This window comes from Channa argus, chromosome 19 (assembly GCF_033026475.1).
Source record: "Channa argus isolate prfri chromosome 19, Channa argus male v1.0, whole genome shotgun sequence".
NCBI classification, from domain to species: domain Eukaryota; kingdom Metazoa; phylum Chordata; class Actinopteri; order Anabantiformes; family Channidae; genus Channa; species Channa argus.
In genome coordinates, this window is record NC_090215.1 from 14,387,976 (window position 1) to 14,404,207 (window position 16,232).

At 40.2% G+C, this 16,232-nt stretch overlaps 2 protein-coding genes across 2 annotated transcripts; both read right to left on the reverse strand.

Annotated features, from left to right (window-relative positions):
- Positions 1-35: 35 nt before the first annotated feature.
- mrc1a (mannose receptor, C type 1a) lies at positions 36-10,242 on the reverse strand. Its single transcript, XM_067485788.1, has 30 exons — positions 10,046-10,242; positions 9,517-9,918; positions 8,351-8,524; positions 7,700-7,855; positions 7,496-7,609; positions 7,209-7,349; positions 6,916-7,098; positions 6,643-6,800; positions 6,440-6,556; positions 6,236-6,351; positions 5,854-6,002; positions 5,554-5,753; positions 5,352-5,467; positions 5,185-5,266; positions 4,940-5,084; positions 4,789-4,827; positions 4,243-4,406; positions 4,019-4,083; positions 3,789-3,889; positions 3,556-3,695; positions 3,223-3,331; positions 2,962-3,134; positions 2,655-2,760; positions 2,323-2,555; positions 2,062-2,227; positions 1,819-1,971; positions 1,627-1,743; positions 944-1,102; positions 820-852; positions 36-717 (listed from the first exon to the last, which is right to left on the reverse strand). Exons 1-30 carry the CDS (start codon positions 10,113-10,115, stop codon positions 485-487), a joined length of 4,314 nt encoding a protein of 1,437 aa, XP_067341889.1. The 5' UTR covers positions 10,116-10,242; the 3' UTR covers positions 36-484.
- Positions 10,243-10,380: 138 nt separating this feature from the next.
- LOC137104512 (transmembrane protein 236-like) lies at positions 10,381-15,531 on the reverse strand. Its single transcript, XM_067485806.1, has 4 exons — positions 15,027-15,531; positions 14,711-14,783; positions 13,850-13,973; positions 10,381-13,529 (listed from the first exon to the last, which is right to left on the reverse strand). The coding sequence occupies exons 1-4, from the start codon at positions 15,398-15,400 to the stop codon at positions 12,844-12,846; spliced, it is 1,257 nt and encodes a 418-aa protein (XP_067341907.1). The 5' UTR covers positions 15,401-15,531; the 3' UTR covers positions 10,381-12,843.
- Positions 15,532-16,232: the final 701 nt, after the last annotated feature.

Below are 16,232 nucleotides of genomic sequence, written 5' to 3' on the forward strand. Positions count from 1 at the left end.
ACATGTTTTTGGTGAACAAGGAAAAACAAAGCTGCAAAAATTTACAAACCAGTTTTATTTATTTCATTTTATTGAGCATCTATTTACAACATTACCATCCAAAAAATAAGCTGAAGAACAGCCCTTAGATAGAGAATAATAGCAACCCAGATTAGAAAGATTTGGCTAATTATATTTCAAAAAGATCACCTTTACCTGTTTTTTGATTTCTTGATTGATTGGTCTAAAAATGTTTTTGGTTATGCTGATTGGCAAAAGTGAAAAGAAAATCTCTACACATTTCACAAATCATCACAATGTGTGCTATTGTTTGATCTTGTTTTGTCGTGCATTGTCAGAGCTTTTCTATTATATACCAATTATAATAATCACTATCTTTGATTCAGTCTCTGTAAACACAATGTGTGGTGGAGATTCAGTTCCCAATAAAGTGATCCAAGATAAAATATAAAACTCTGCTGATGGCCACTGATCTTAAGTCTCTCTATGCCTGTTCATTCTGCTCAATGTTGGCCACCAGGCCCTTGGTGTCAACAGGGGTCCGGAATGGATTGTTGAAGTACAACTTGTTGTCAAAGTTGCATTCTCCCAGGACTGGGGTCGGTATCCGTTTACGCAAGAAGATAAAGGCGCCAAGTCCAGCAATGGCAATTACAACTAGTAGTATAGCCACAGTGATGCCAGCAGAAGTATGGGATGGTTCTTTAATAACATGGGCTAAGGGGATATAGACATTAAAGTATTAATGAAGATCAAACGGCAATTGAAAATGTTGTATTAATTAGATATTTTAATGTACAGAAAATGTAGCTAACTTACCAACTGCTGGGGGCTTTTCTGTAGGTTGAATAACTAAAAAAAAACAAAAAAAAAAAACATTCATTGCTCAGTGTAAATAACTCATGGGTCATTTTAAAATGGTAAAACAGATGATGGGACGTACCTTTGGGTGTTTTACAGATGTAAGACCTGTATCTGGAGCAACTGTTTGTACTCCACTGACCACTGTCAGAATGGATGTTCACACACGTCTCTGACTTTGGCATCCCCGTTTGCCAGTTGGTGTAGTCCACGATGCTGTTATCGATCCACATCCACTCCCCTAAAACAAAGACGCTCATTATCTCAATGGCAAAGCAGGGAACTGAGACACAGTGAACATTAACTGTACAGTGGTGTTGCTATGTTAATCATCTTTTCTTCTGAAAAAGAAATACTTTGATTTTAATTAGTATTGTATTGTTGTTTCATATTTTTGTACAAAGACAGTATGTTTACATTGTGGTGTTTGTACCTTTTCTTCACTAAAAGGCCTTGAATAATTCTTCAAACACTAGTATTATTATAACTCTACTATAATTCATATTAATCTAATTCAGTTATGAAGGCGTAAATTAATATGACTGTTTTAATATGAATATTCTATGTGAACAATTGATAGAAAATGCAACTTCATAATTTTCTGCCAGCTAAAGGATAAACAAACAACCACACTGGTACACTCACTGTGAAAAAACTAAAATTAGATGCACCTCATTCCTCACATTTTGAGCCTCAGAGCTTCAGATGTTAAAAGTCCACGTGAAACACTCGCTTTTTCACTTTATTTAACACCAATATCCTCACCTTCATGGGTTTTGTACAAGCCAATCCAGAAGGTCTTGGCACCGTCCTGCAGAAGCTCCAGATTCTGTTGTATGAACAGACCCTCTTGAGGGTCCTGGATACTCGCCAGAGAAGCACCTGATGGACATATTGTATTTAATGTCAGAGTTTGTGCGCAGACAAATGCTCTAAAATAAAATCTTTATAACATACCCATTTTCAAGCATTCGACCGAAGCATGGGCCCAGTTGTCCACCACTGAGCTGAGGAAGGAATAACAATGGCCTCTGAAAGGTATCCACGTTCTTTGCTTCTTGGTCTCTGGACAGTTGCCAGGAAGCTGCGGGGGCTCAGTGGCAGCTATGTCTGGAAAATAGACAGGAGGTTGTATTATATTCTTAGAAAGGGCTGGATACCCAAGCTGTACATACTGGTTATGTACTGGCTACATCTAACCTGGTGACCTCTTGCAAAGGGAATAGTAGCTATCAGTACATGGTGCAGTCTTCCATGTTCTGTCCACGTCCATATACACACAGCCGTAGTTGTTTTTAGGCTCATCTGTGCCCCATTTGGTGTAAGACAGAAGCCAGTTATCCACCCACTTGAACCGACCACCAGTCTGTCAAAGCCATATCATTAAAGAAAGATGATGCGGAACTACATGTATCCATGTGTCAATTTGAAAGATTGGCACACAATAACAGGGGTCTTTACCACGTTGCTGTTGAGCCCGATCCATACAGGCTCATTGTATTTGGAAATCTGCAAGGTGATGTATGCCTGTGTGATGGGGTTCAGGATACTGGCCAGATCCGCATCATCTGCTTGGCACTGCCTCCTCGCCTCATCCCATCTCATCTTCTGGGCTACCAGCTTGTAGGAGTCATTGCCGAGCTTATAGAAAGCCTTCGGTGACACGGTGGTGGGTGGGACCACAATCTGAGGATCTTTGTAAACAGGACACGTCATTGTTAACCACATTAAAAACATTAAAGTGAAACATGTAATGACTTTTAACATTAAATATTTCTTAATGTTCCACTCACCTATTTTTCTTTGGCAGATAAAGCTTTTCTTTGAGTTACAGTCTTCCACCTTCCAGAAGCCTGTTAGTTTCGAAATGCCCCCCACCATGATCACACAGTCAAACGTCTATCGGGAGAAAAAATAAATAGCTTGGTTGTTCCATTTTTAAGAGGGGTTTCCATAAACCTCCTTTGTTTTTAAATTACACAGTTTACTCATTGTTAAAAGTGGAATTAGTAATGTGAAAGAAACTGACCATCAGATTACTGCATTTTAATATTGGACAGTTGTAAAGAAAAAGGTTTTGGGAATAAAAGTTAAAATAACCTCATCCATGAATGAATAACGTCCATCCGGCACTGTCGTTGGGTGCCCTTTGGCCCAGTTGGTGTATGAAATGCTTTTGCCATCTGTCCACACAAATCGCATCTCCCAGTTGACATCATTCATGCCAATCCAAAAGTCGTCTTTGTAACTCATCATCTGCGTTGTAAGGAACGCTGAAGAAGAACAAACAATACCTGTTAAACTTTCCCAAAACTGTGTTTTATCTAAATAGGGCTTTACCATTAGCAACAATTGGCTCACCTTGCTCGCTCTCGCTGACGATGGAAACCAAATTTCCACCCTGGTTCAAGCAGTATGTCCGGGCATCCTGCCAGTTTTTATTGTCATTGTCCACAACAAATTTATAGCACTGTGTAAACAAAATCAATTTGTAATGACAAAAAGCAAAGGGATGAAAGAAAGGAAATATACATTCAAAGTTTGTGTTGGAAAGACATTTTTACTAGAACAGGTTTAAATACATCTGAAAGTTTAAATCGAATCCTGATGGTGGAAAGAAACCTTTATATTAGTTTATTTTAGAAACATGCATATTATATAGATTGTCAGCATAGTTATACTGGACACAATTACCTTTCCTCGGAAAGTTAGCCACTCGGGTGCACATCCTCCCTTAGGAACAGTGGTGGGGGCCATTGTTGTATTGATAAAACCACTGCTTCTTTTGCAAATTGAAGGTAGCTCGATACCACAGTTAATATCATTCCAGTAGCCTGTGTGTGCAGGGTTTACACAGAGCCATGAAGGATATGAGATCAGGTATTGGCTAATCTGCACAGAATGGTGTATCACTGCAATAAACTCACCCATGCTCTTATATATAGTCACACAGTTTTCATCGTTGTTAGCAAAGTTGGGCTCATTCTGTTCCCATGCAGTATACGTTACCGGGGTTCCATCCAGCCAGCTAAAAGTGCAAAAAAAAGTATATATAAATATTAGAACATCTGTAGTATTTAATCACATGTTACACTACTTGATGTGAGCCAAATGGCAAATATTGTGGTGCCTTAACAATGTACTGTGCATGATTTACCTAAATGACTTGTCCAGATTCACTACCATGCCGATGTAATACTGTGCTTCGGTGCCTTTGGCTATCTATTTAAACACAATAGTAAGATTAAAAACAAAGACAATTGTTTCCTGTTTTTGCCACCATAGAACATCCGATTTTTGAGAACATACATGAGCACGTTTGAAAATTTGCAGCTATTTTAAAAATCCCATGTTAAAGATAAAATATTAAAAATTTCTTGCCCTTTTCCAAAGGAACTTCCTCTCACTATCCCCTGTTATGACTGCAAGTTCTCCAAAGTTTTTTTTGCAAAAGGCTCTGGCAGCTTCCATACCAAGGTTGTCAGCGTTGATAAAATACTGTGAGTCATTGTATATGAGCCAGCCATCTTCTGTGGTGTTGAACACTATGAATGGAGGAAAACTGTTGTTAGGTGTTCCACGGATACAGTATTCAGGATTGATGGAAGACAAAACTGCATCTCCAGCCATGCTACAGTATCAGCTCTGAGCCTGTAGCAGCTATTCATGTGTTTTAGCAATAATATTGTGACTTTTTTTAGGATGGATTCTTCGAACAAACTTTTGGATAAGTCGATTGGCTATAGATATATTCACAGGAATCCATCCAAAAGTGGAATTAGGATTAATCTTTAATTTATCTTCTCGTTGAGTGGAACAGCCAAGAAACACTGGAGGAGCAGTGGAACAAAATGTTTGCAAAATTAGGGAAATGAAAAGAGAGATCGACAGCGGCTGTTCAGTGGACAGTACACTGCTGGAACGTACCTGGTGCAACTATGACAGGTTCAGGTTTGGGAGTCACGCCTAAAAAAAATTAACCAAAAAAAAAACCATAAGAATAGAAAAAGCAGAACAGTTTTAATCGAACATTGAATAACTACTTTTGCATAGATGACTGGAGCTCAGGGGGCTCTACCTTTGGGTAGCTGGCAGATCCAATCATTGTAGGACTCACAGCAGCGGTCGTTCCAGTGCCGCCCATAGTAAAACTGGACTTCTGCACAGTGCTCGTTGTCATTGTAGTTGTTTGGTTCCCCATAACCCCAGTTATCAAAGTCGTTCTGTATCACAGTTATTTGAAATGCACATTATTTAAACAATGGCTGAGAATAACAGTGAGGAAAGTGCTATAGTAGGTGATATCGATTAAGTGTTACTTACAGGAGAGCCATCAGTCCAGACAAAACCTTGGCTGGTACCAAGGGAGTTGAAGCCGATCCAGGCTGCATCAGAGGCATGAAACCTTCATAACAGCCGAAAACACCAGTTGATTATTTCACTGGTTGATTGATACGATCATAAATCTCTTATACAATAAACCAACATACGGAGCATTGTTTAGGTCCTGCATACTGTGTATGCTCATCAGGTCCCCGCCTATCGCCTTGCAGAAGTCATTCGCTTCATGCCAAGTCTTCTTTAGGTCCCCTTGTTTTTTGTAAAGCTTTTACATTTGTGAAAAACAGACATGTGTTAAGTTCTATTTACCTAAAATATTACATACTGTAAAAGTACTGTATGGCTTCCTACCTTGTAGCACATGCTCCTTTTGGCAGCAGGGGTCCACCCAGATGCACAACTCAGAGCCGGGGTTGTGGGTGGAACCGTTGTCATCTGTGCATCTGCTGCCAGCTTCTTGCAGATATACTTCTCCTTGTTGCTGCAGCTGACTACATCCCATAAACCAGCAAACATCCCAGTTGTCATGGCAACACATCCTTGGATTCTACCTTTTAACAACAAATGGGGATGATGCTAACAAGTTAATTGAACATTTTTGATCAGTCAAACATATGTTATCAAGCAAATTAGGAATCGAAGGGAAGGTACCTGGCATGTCCACATTGAAATGAGTGAATGTGACCTTTCTTGCAGTGGTCCACTTGAATGTGGTTCTGTCCACTGTGTTGGAAAAACCGGTCCAGAAATACTTCTCTGGTCTTAAACCCACCAAACTGACCAGGAAGGCATTCTCATATCTATATGAAAACATGAAAAAACTGAAATGTGAGTAGTTTTTCAAAATAAAGCCTGATACCTGATAGCCCTACTTTAAGATGGTTTGTTTTACAGTACAAAAAAAAAACAAAAAAAACAAAACAAAAGCTATTCTTACCTTTCTCAATATTTAATTGTTAATTGTTTTCTATTTAGACTACAGTATGGAGACAATTTCACATACTTTACACACAACATAAATATGAAAATGTACCTGTCGCCCACATCCACAAGGTTAGCCCCGGCCTCTGAACACGCCTGCTTTGCCTCATCAAATGTTTTTGTCTTTGCTCCAATGTTGTAACAGTATGAACCAAACCTGACTGAGCCCTCAAGATGATGGGATGAAAAAGAACTGTGAGTGAAGATCTGATAAAGCCTTGGTTGCACTGTATAATTCATAGCAAATAACACTTACTAGCGTGCATCCTGGGTTGGCTTCTTCTTGTGTGCCTTCAGCTGGTTTAATAGAGGCCTTTTTCTTGCAGATGTATCCATACGACTTCTCACATATGTAATCTGACCAGCTCCCATCCTGTGTGGGGAACATACGGATAATACTAACAGTACCACTTGACTGATGATCAACTTTTTAATTTGCTTTTCACATTTTGACAGTACCTTTCCTCTGATGAGGACACAGTCTTCCTGGAGGTTGGTGGCATGAGACGGCTCCCCCGTCTGCCACTGGGTGAAGGTAACATGAGTCTGGTCAGACCATTCAAACAGCATCTGGTTCCTCTGGTCATTCAGGCCAATCCAGAGCACATCTGTTGGCACTGTAGGATTTAAACACACATGTTAACGTGGTACTGCATATTTTCTGGAGTGTAAAAAAACAACTTCCTGTCACAGGTTTTGTTGTGTGTGGAAACACACCAATTTCACACTTACAGTATCCAGATTGAGAAATGATGAAGCTCTGCTCTTCTATGCTGTGTATGCTGGCCAAATCTCCTCCCTCTTTGCGGCAGGCAGCCGAAGCATCTCTCCACATCTTTTTGTTCCTCTCTAGGTAGTAACAGTTACCTCCATAAGGAACCCAGTGACTGGGACAGAAGCTGGGCTGGTCTTTCACTGTGGATTATGGAGATTAACATAGAACAGACTCTTTGCATTTGGTTGTGCGTTTCTAATATGAGCAAACATTTTAATAATAACTAGATTCGAGCTGTATATTGTTTTACCTAGTGGAGCAGGTAGACTAGTAGAGTTTCCTTTGCGGCAAATGTAACCAAGCTTCTTGGTGCAGGCACTACTCTCCCATTTGGAGGCCTTTGCAGCATTAAGGGTTGCACAGGTGTAGCCGGGTTCTGATGACGGATGACCTGTAGAAACGTAATTCTGCCTATTATTACTTTAACAAACTCTGACATTAATTGTGAATTATCGTTGACTCTTAATATGTGGGCTTAGTTGTGTCCTCTAAGAGGACAGCTGTTAATCTTGCAGTCACATTTGGTCAGTCACTAACCTGGAGCCCAGTTTAAATATCTGAATGGGTTTCCATTGCTCCACTGCCAACCGCTGTCAAAATCCAAGCTGTTCAGGCCAATCCACAGAGATGTGCCCAGATCACTTGTCAAACCTGTGTGAACCCATGTGTTAATAAAACAGTTAATAACACCTGATGGTCAATACTGTGGTATGGGTGACTAATACAAGGCTGACTTTGTACCTGAGATGTATGACTGCTCGTGAAGTTCAACGATGCTCAGCAGGTCAGCTCCCTGCTGCTGGCAGCTCTTCCTGGCCTGATGCCAGGTTAACACTGACTGTGTGTTTCTCTGATATTGGACCCCTGTAACTGGGTCAGTGTCCCAACCTGAGGACACTGTATTAACACACATTAAAAAAACATTGTCAAATTACTTACTTCATCTATAAAAAATGCTGGTAATTGATTGCTGGTAACTTAGATCTAAGTTGTGTTGGGAAAAAAAAATTTGTAAAAGTGAAAATTTTTTTTTCCTGTCCTCTTCCTGCCCCAGTTTCCGAGCAGAGTCAGGGAAAAGTCAGAGCTGTGAGAAGAGGAAACACGGACAGTGCTGTGTAGACAACTCATGGGAGGAAGTAGTACCCCCAACTCTGCTCAGCATGAGGATGTGTGGGGTCAGAAAGCAGACTTGTGAGCACTGACCTCTCCAATGATAGCACTAATTCTGTTTTTTCAATCCAAAGGTGTCTTGTCTATAAGCCTCTGACTTCTTTGCAAAAATAATCAACACTGGGCAAAGATGTCACAAAGTTATCAGGAGAACTGACTGTATAGATGTTATTTTGACCAAAGCCATTTGCAAGGTTGATTAGATTAGTCACTCACACTTACCCTGGGTAGGACAAAAGCCCCACTTCTTTGCTTTATTGTAATCTGTCTCTGATGCACACCACAGCTGTCCGTCTGAGCGGCCGTCCTTTGTGCATTCAGCATACCACATCTCCAGAAACTTAAATGGGAATTGACAAGGGCTTCCAAAAGCATTGCCTCCTATTGTAAAAATCTCTGTGGAGAAACAAAAAATACTTAAGAACATATTTGGAAATCAGCTTACCAAAGCAACACAAGCAAAACTTGTCGCCAAATATGTCAACACTCGATTATATGCGATTGTTGATCATAGGCATTAATGTAATGCTCTAACAGCTACTCTTCTGGAAAAGGCGAGCACAAGATTTTTGGACCCTGGCTGCAGCCGCAAGAGCATTAGTAAAGTTGGCCACTGCTGTTTGGTGTATGGACTGGCTCATAGTTGCAGAGGTGTTAGATGTTGCATATGGTTGAGCTCACGGCCCTTAAAGTTAATAGTTAATTCTTCCATACAAAAGAAGACATCTTTATGGAGCTCACTTTATGCACAGTGGTGTTGTTGCCTCAACATTAGAAGATCACTGTGTGGACCAATTACACGTAAATGACGACTTTTGGCTATTTGCTATGCAAGTGGCTACTAAATAGCTTACTATGCATTTCTAATTAGTGACATTAAACAATTTTGCTGATTATTGGCTACTTCTGACACCGTAGTTTTCAAGTTTTCACTTGGTTTAAACCCAGTAGTCAAATTCAGCAACACCTTAATGCCCCCTGTCCTAAAGGTTACTACTGGTTTTAGAGTGAGTCCCCTGCTGTCAAACACGCTTGATATTTGACATGCATCACATATTCTACGTTACTGTGTCAGACTCTGTTCTGTTTGTTGGCTGTGAGGACAAATAGAGAAAGATCATGAACCTAAACATCTTAAATGTTTAAACATGCATGTATGCACGTATAGCACTTGTATACGTGATGTGGACTAAAAATAGCAATTAACACTTTAACAAAAAGTTATCAAGGAAGTAAATCTTGAATACATCCTTGTTTTCATTTTTAATTATAATTCATAAACAGCCATTGCACCTTTTTTTATTTTTTATAATTTATATGCATTGCAATGTTGATATGAACTGAAGTTTTTGGCTTTGTCTCTACAGATCAAGACCCAGAACTCCTACCTTGATACCCCTTGGAACAAAGGTCACCCAGAGTGCCAAATATTCTCCAGCGACTCCAGAGCCCAGAGCCTTTGTAGATCATTACATTCCTCTCATTTCGGTTGCCCCAGTTTAAGTGCAGGTCCTGGTTTTTTAGGCCAAAGAGAGTCTCATTCTTGCATTGCCAATGCTGAAGACTACTGTTTTCGTCACATTCAAAGAGGAGCACCTTTACCCAGTCTTTTATCTCTGTGGCGCCCAGACAGAGCTTGAGGGACAAACTGAGGAGGCGCGACTCGGACGCCCAACGAAATTGCTGCTCCTTGGCATGAGGGTCACAACGGGCCACAGTTACTGACGTGGCGCTCTCCACTTTAAGGCACTTGTTGTGATTCTCGTTGAAGATCAAGAAGGAGCCACTGTCTGGAGCAGATCACAACAACTTCAGCATATCACATACACCAACTTCAAATGAATTTACTGGATTATTAGTCTCATAATTTCAGACAAATCCAAATTGAAGAGACATGAAATGTGTGAGGGTACATACCTATATCTGCAGTAATACAGAGGACTTGCAGAAGACAGAGGACCACAGCAAAATTTAAGTAGGATATCATTATCCTTTGTGTGTTGTTGGCAGTCAGTGTTGGAGGAGGTGGTGGGAGAGTTTTCCACTGATGAGGGAAGAGGTCTGCTGTGTGCTAAGGTGTGTGAAGAACAACAGTGACACAGAGGCATAGTGCTTTCCTCCCTTAATCGCACTGATGGATATCCTGTCACATGGGTGGTCAAGTGGCTGTAATTTCCACCCGTTTTGACAGAATTATTATCAGAAAAAATAAAGGCAGTAAGTGAGAAAGTCTCTATTAAACAAGAGCATTTTCATGCAACCGGGGAGAGATTTAAGGAAACTGTTGTCAGGATTGTACAATTAATCTATTTTTAAATAAATCAAAGACAAAAGATAAAAGACTAATTAAATTAAGGAATAAATTTATCCTAGTAGACTTTGGGTTCAATTTGTTGCCTTTATTTGAGATTTTCTTTTTTATCTATTATTAAAAGACTTCGATATGTGCTAAATCCGTTCCTGGATAAACCCAGAGGACAAATGTCACTTAAGGCTGACGGAAGACGTTTCAGGTGTCAGAAAATGTAGGTGAAGCATATGTGATTAAAGGAGTGAACACCGGTGTAAACAAAGATTAAAAGAGGTTTGCGGCACTTTGCTGATGTGGCTGTTTCTCTGGTAAAGTAGCCTCCACGAGGTCAGCAAGGCTTTGGGTGAAGAGTACAGTGATGATACAAGCTACAAGAAAGAGCTGACAGGAGGAAATCCTGCTTCCTATTGAGACAAGTAAGTGAAGTTCTCACCACTTTGGCCTCAAACTGCAGGAATGCCCACTAGTGCTGGGCAAATAGCTGTAAAATATTTATTTGGACAATGCCGAAGTTAAAACCGAGATGTAGGAAAGTCTATCTATACAATATTAAAGTAAGCGCTGGAATAGTGGTTGAGAATGGACATAACTTATAGGTCATGAGATCACGTATGATGTACTGTAAATCCTCAACAGGACTCACTATGATCAACAGTGCTTTTTTGGTTGTGCAGCCTAAGCAGATGTTTGTGCTGTGAAAAAACTACCTTTTTCATATACTTGTATTTTGTGCCATTTCTGTGGCAGAAGAAATGAGCATTCCATAAGGTTGCAACATTGTGGGAAAGGACGAGATAATGTTTTGTATAATGACAGGAAAACTTTTCTCTTGGGGGATGATTAGGGAAAAACTGTGATAAATTCCAATGTAAAAGGGTTCAATAGAGTTCAAAAACCTGCACATGCAGCACACTGTATGCACCTGGGAACATACTGCATCCATTTCACATGAGTGCAACTGTTTTTCTTTATTAATCTTACCGACACGTATGTTAATGATACAAACTCACACTTTGTTTTTCTTTCATGAGTATAACTTAGCAAAGAAAAAATAAGGTTAACGACATGCATTACTTTTGATGGTAGAAAACAAAATCGACCGAAAAAGTGCCACGCTTGGTGAACAAAAAGTAAAATAATAATACAACACAACAGTAATTTGACACATAATAATGGAAACACATTGCCTTACAGCTCCCTTTTGGCCTGTAAAAAGTACCGTCATGTATTCTACCAAAATATCTTTTCTCCGTCTTATACGCACAATCATTTGGTTTGGTTGCACCAGCTCTTCTCAGATTAATAAAGTAACTATAGAGTTTACTTAAATGAGTTGCGTCATTAGAAATAAATGTCTTAGCGGGACCTGTAAATTCCTTACTTGGAAATAGATGTGGTATTATTCAATAACAAATGAAACAGGAAATCACTGTGGTGTTACAAGACGTATAGTGTTATTACAGTATTTTATAATGCGGTTCTATAAAAAAATGAAATGTAGGAAATGTTGGGGAATCCCATCCATGCCACAGTTTAAACTGTGAGTCAATTATTCTCAGTTTACCTTATATCCTGCATTTCAAAGCTGCAGCAGATTTAAAAGGAATAGCAGAAATGTCATTTAGAATTATTAATATTAAAACCTGAACTATTGCATTTTCTTTAGTCTTCAATGCCATTTTCACAGAGGTCACCATGTTGCACCACCATGTTTCTACAGCAGCACCGAATGGACAAAACAGACTCTTTTATTCATTTTTATTTTTTATTTTGTATTAATTATTTATTAAAATGTAATATCTACTATAATTTTTAAAGTTACAGTATATACAATTAATTTGAATATTTTTTAGTAAAAATGTGTGGGGAGGTCGAAGCCTTCAGCTTGGCACTTGTGCTGAAATGTTTTCTTCCAAATCTCTTTGGCCAAGTTTTGGAGAATGGCAACTATTTCTGCTTGACTGATGAGCTTTGTAAAAGTAGGCTAATGCATGAATGGTTGGGCAGAGTATAGCAAAGTACAGCGGAGCAGGAAGTGAGAAGGCCCAGTGCTTGATTCCTAACATTGCATATTGTAACATTGATTGATCATTTACGCCACACATGTTAACCCTATTTATGCCCACTTAGTTAGCAAACTAACAATATGGTTGTTAACTGGTTTGGTTAGCTGACTAAACCCCCTTGTCACCCCGACAGTGTGAAAACACAACTCTCTAAGTACCAACTAGATTGTACTTTGCAATTAGTTTTAATTTAGGGACTTTTTACTCACATAGTAAAACTTTTGCTTTAAAAACAGCTGGTGCAACCAACGCCTGACTCAACTGCAGGTCCTGATTGTGTCAACATATTGCTCTCACAATAAATTTAACGGTGCACTGTCTTTCTTGAAGTGTTGGTCTTAAAAGAGCATCCTCTCTGTGTTAAAGACTCTCATCTTGGTAATGAAGTTGAAATAGACAAAGGCCAGGCAGACCAACAGGTTCTTCATTAGGTAGAGGATGGGTGTGACGAAACCAAACAAGGCAATGAGACCAACACGGACAAAGAAAAAAGGCAAGTCTTGCAAGGCTACTCCTAGTGAGGAAAGCAGGGGGCTGTGGGGCATAACCACCACACGCAGGCATGACAGGTAGCTGAGAATATAAATGGGGAACACCCAGCCTGAGTAGTAGACCAGGGGGTGTTCTGCAGTGCGTACCATCTCCACTGTGTCCATCCAGAACACAAAGCTGTCCACTAACACGTCCGCTCGGGCGTCACTGGCACACAGGAATCTGAGTGGGCCTGTGTAAGTGTATGGGGAAGCATGGTACGCTGTGGTGCCTGCTGATGGTGAGCGACTAAATGGTCTTTCAGAATTAGTAGGTTTCCCTGGGCCTATCCCATTTGTTTCTGGTCGAGTCCCTGATTCGTTCTGGTTTCTGTCATTAGACTGGTTTGCCTCTGGTTGCAGGGGAGCAGACACACCTTGATCGCGCACAGCTGGCCCTGACAGAGCTGGAGCAATGGGTGTTAATGGTGTTACCTGCTCCACATGTGTGAGGACATTGGAGGGGATATCAGCGTCTCTCTCCGTGTTATTAGCTGGAATGAGAAAAGGAAGGATTTTCAATGCAGTGGTCAAGTCAAAAAAAGAGTATGCAGAACAAAACAAATCTAAAATTACATTTGTTGATGTGTCATATCTTTAGGTTATGTTTTTTTTTTTTAATTGTTCAAACAGGAAATGAACCATCATGTTGCAAGTGTGTACAAATTAAAAGTGGGTACAAATTAGTTTAGATAAATGGAAGTGTTTTCTGTAAGCAAAGCTCTTGAAATTTAAAGTCAGGCTGGTAACACTATATAAAGAGTCGGCAAAGGAAAGAGTGATTTGTGTAATGTGTTGAGAGAGCTGTGCTCACCCTGGCCGGTCAGTCGGCAGTGACGTATCCTCTCCAACACGTCAATACAGATGAGAGAGAAGAGGACAAGTGACACCGGGAGCTCCGTGAATGTATCATGTTTAATGTTTGTATTTATCTGAACCTTAACAAAAAAGCACAAATTGATTTGTTATTAACAAACATTTATTCAAAACATTCAATTACATAATTCATTTCACTTTTTTTATCAATACAGAGCCCATCACCTTGCCCATAATTAACAATGATGCAACTTTGCACCAAACATCTTGGATCTGCTGAACCACAAGTTCTGGTCTATGAGCTAAATCACTTGCATTTCTAGAATTTTCCTGAGTCAGACTCAGAGCAGCCAACAGGACATAGAACAAAGTGGACAAACTGATCATCTTGGCAAAATTTACGGCTGTCATGTAAAAGAAACCAGCTAAGCAAAGGCCAAATATCCAACTCGAGCTTTAGAAATGGCCACATAAAAGAGCAAATAGGTTCTGGGCTGCAGCCAATCAGGAAGTGACAATGTGCATCAGGAACAGATAATTTGTCAAGAGGAGCCCGGACAGGAAGAGAACCCAAGCTGCTTATCAGTAGCTCCTTGTCCATTTAGGCTGGTTATTTCTCCCCTGAGAACCAAAAGGTTCTTCACAAATCATCACATTTATTCCACTAACCTATAAAAGGTTGTAGGATTTCTATCCCACACTTGTTTTTGACGATTAGGAAAATCATATGCAATAACTAGGAAAATACTGCATTTATACATTGTTGTTACAGAGAAATAAAAAGGTCAAAGTTCACTTTAAGAGTACTGATGCACTGATGTGAACAAACAAACAGCAAGCAATCTACAACATGCTGTACCTCAGAGCTGACGATGAGAAAGGCAAAGCAGGGCAATGTGGACAGGATTACATAGACGAGGGTCACGGGTCTCCTGATACAAAGACAGTAAAAGAGAAAAACAAAAATGTAAGGAAGGAAGAAAAAGCTGTTGCAGGATTTGCTAACTCATGATAATCGCCAGCCAAACGCAGTGGAACCAGCCGCAGGCCTGTTCGGACTCAAGCCAGCCAGCCTGGTCTCAGTCAGTGCTGCACTGGGATCCCAGTTTGAGACCTTACACACAGTCAGATTCCTGACTCCCCGTGTGCCTGACATGAAGGCTGGAGAAACTCACCACTTCTTCCTCCCAATGACAAACTTCTTCTTCATAAACACCATATACTTCAGGGGGACCCAGAGCAGCAGGGCAGTGGATGTGACATAGGCAATGGAGGAAGCCACAATCAACCAGTAGGCCGTGATTCCATCGCTGGGAGGCTTCGCTGATGTTTTGACCTTTCCCACGATGATGGCGAACCTCTGCATGACGATGAAGAGTGGCACACAAAGGCCTGCAAACTGCAGCACCTCACAGATGGCAAACTTCAGCATCCTGCCCGAGCCCATGCTGTAGCGGTTAAAAAAAAAAAAGAAGAAAGAATGGAGGGATACAGGGGGCTGTTGTCGCTGAGAGGCGACCCCCTGTCCCTCTGAGGGCTGGTCCGGCATCGGACCAGTGCATTGTCTGTCTCCACTAGCATTTTCCAGACACCACAGCCCTCTTTGCTCACCCAACCGCTTACACTGCAGTAGGCATTGTGTACCTCTGTGTGACGGGGATGGGACTGGCCCTTTGCTCGCGTTATATACAGGATACAAACAAGGTTGTTTATGCTGCACCCTTAAGGATTTTTAAATACTACAGTCATCTCATTACATTTCATTTCACATTTCTTGTGGCTAAAATTCAATGTTTTTTAATCAACAGGACATATTTGATATTTCACATTAGTCAGAATAAACGAAACATGTAGTACTGTATTTCTTATATTTTATATTCTACCTGAACATTCTCCAGAACCCAAAAACATACAGTAAGTGGACTTGGTAACACCCACAGTGGAAATCCGACTGGCACTTCTTATATTTAAGTATTGCCCTCTAGTGGCAGAATGTAATAACTGTCAAATATCAAATGCACAATAAGATAACAAATGTTAGAACTTCATACAGTATATCACTCGTTTAATGTGTAGAAACTGGTGAGGGCTGTGTCAGGAAGGGCATCCGGTGTAAAAACTGTGCCAAATTAACATGCGGACAATGATCCGCTGTGGTGACACCTGAACTCACAGGATAAGTTGAAAGGACAAAAACATTTTTTTTATCTGATTGACTATTAATGCAACACATTATTTTTCACAAAGTTTGAGAAACTGATTAAGACTTAAGTCTTAACAATGAGAGCATTATTAGTCTTTTTGTGGTCAACAAGGCCCAGAAAGCCAAAGTTAAATGCTAATGCATAGATTGAGTGGTTGCATTAACTCTGTCTTTAGTT

Excerpts from the sequence above, each read along its gene's own strand:
- mrc1a (XM_067485788.1), bottom strand. The coding sequence starts at position 10,115 with ATGATATCCTACTTAAATTTTGCTGTGGTCCTCTGTCTTCTGCAAGTC. Across the intron at positions 5,468-5,553 it reads AAAGGAGCATGTGCTACAAG|CTTTACAAAAAACAAGGGGA; the intron begins GTAGGAAGCCAT and ends CAAATGTAAAAG. Across the intron at positions 2,556-2,654 it reads TATCTGCCAAAGAAAAATAG|ATCCTCAGATTGTGGTCCCA; the intron begins GTGAGTGGAACA and ends CTGTTTACAAAG.
- LOC137104512 (XM_067485806.1), bottom strand. The coding sequence starts at position 15,400 with ATGCCGGACCAGCCCTCAGAGGGACAGGGGGTCGCCTCTCAGCGACAA. Across the intron at positions 13,974-14,710 it reads TTCTCATCGTCAGCTCTGAG|GTTCAGATAAATACAAACAT; the intron begins GTACAGCATGTT and ends TTTTTTGTTAAG. Across the intron at positions 13,530-13,849 it reads CTGCCGACTGACCGGCCAGG|CTAATAACACGGAGAGAGAC; the intron begins GTGAGCACAGCT and ends TTCTCATTCCAG.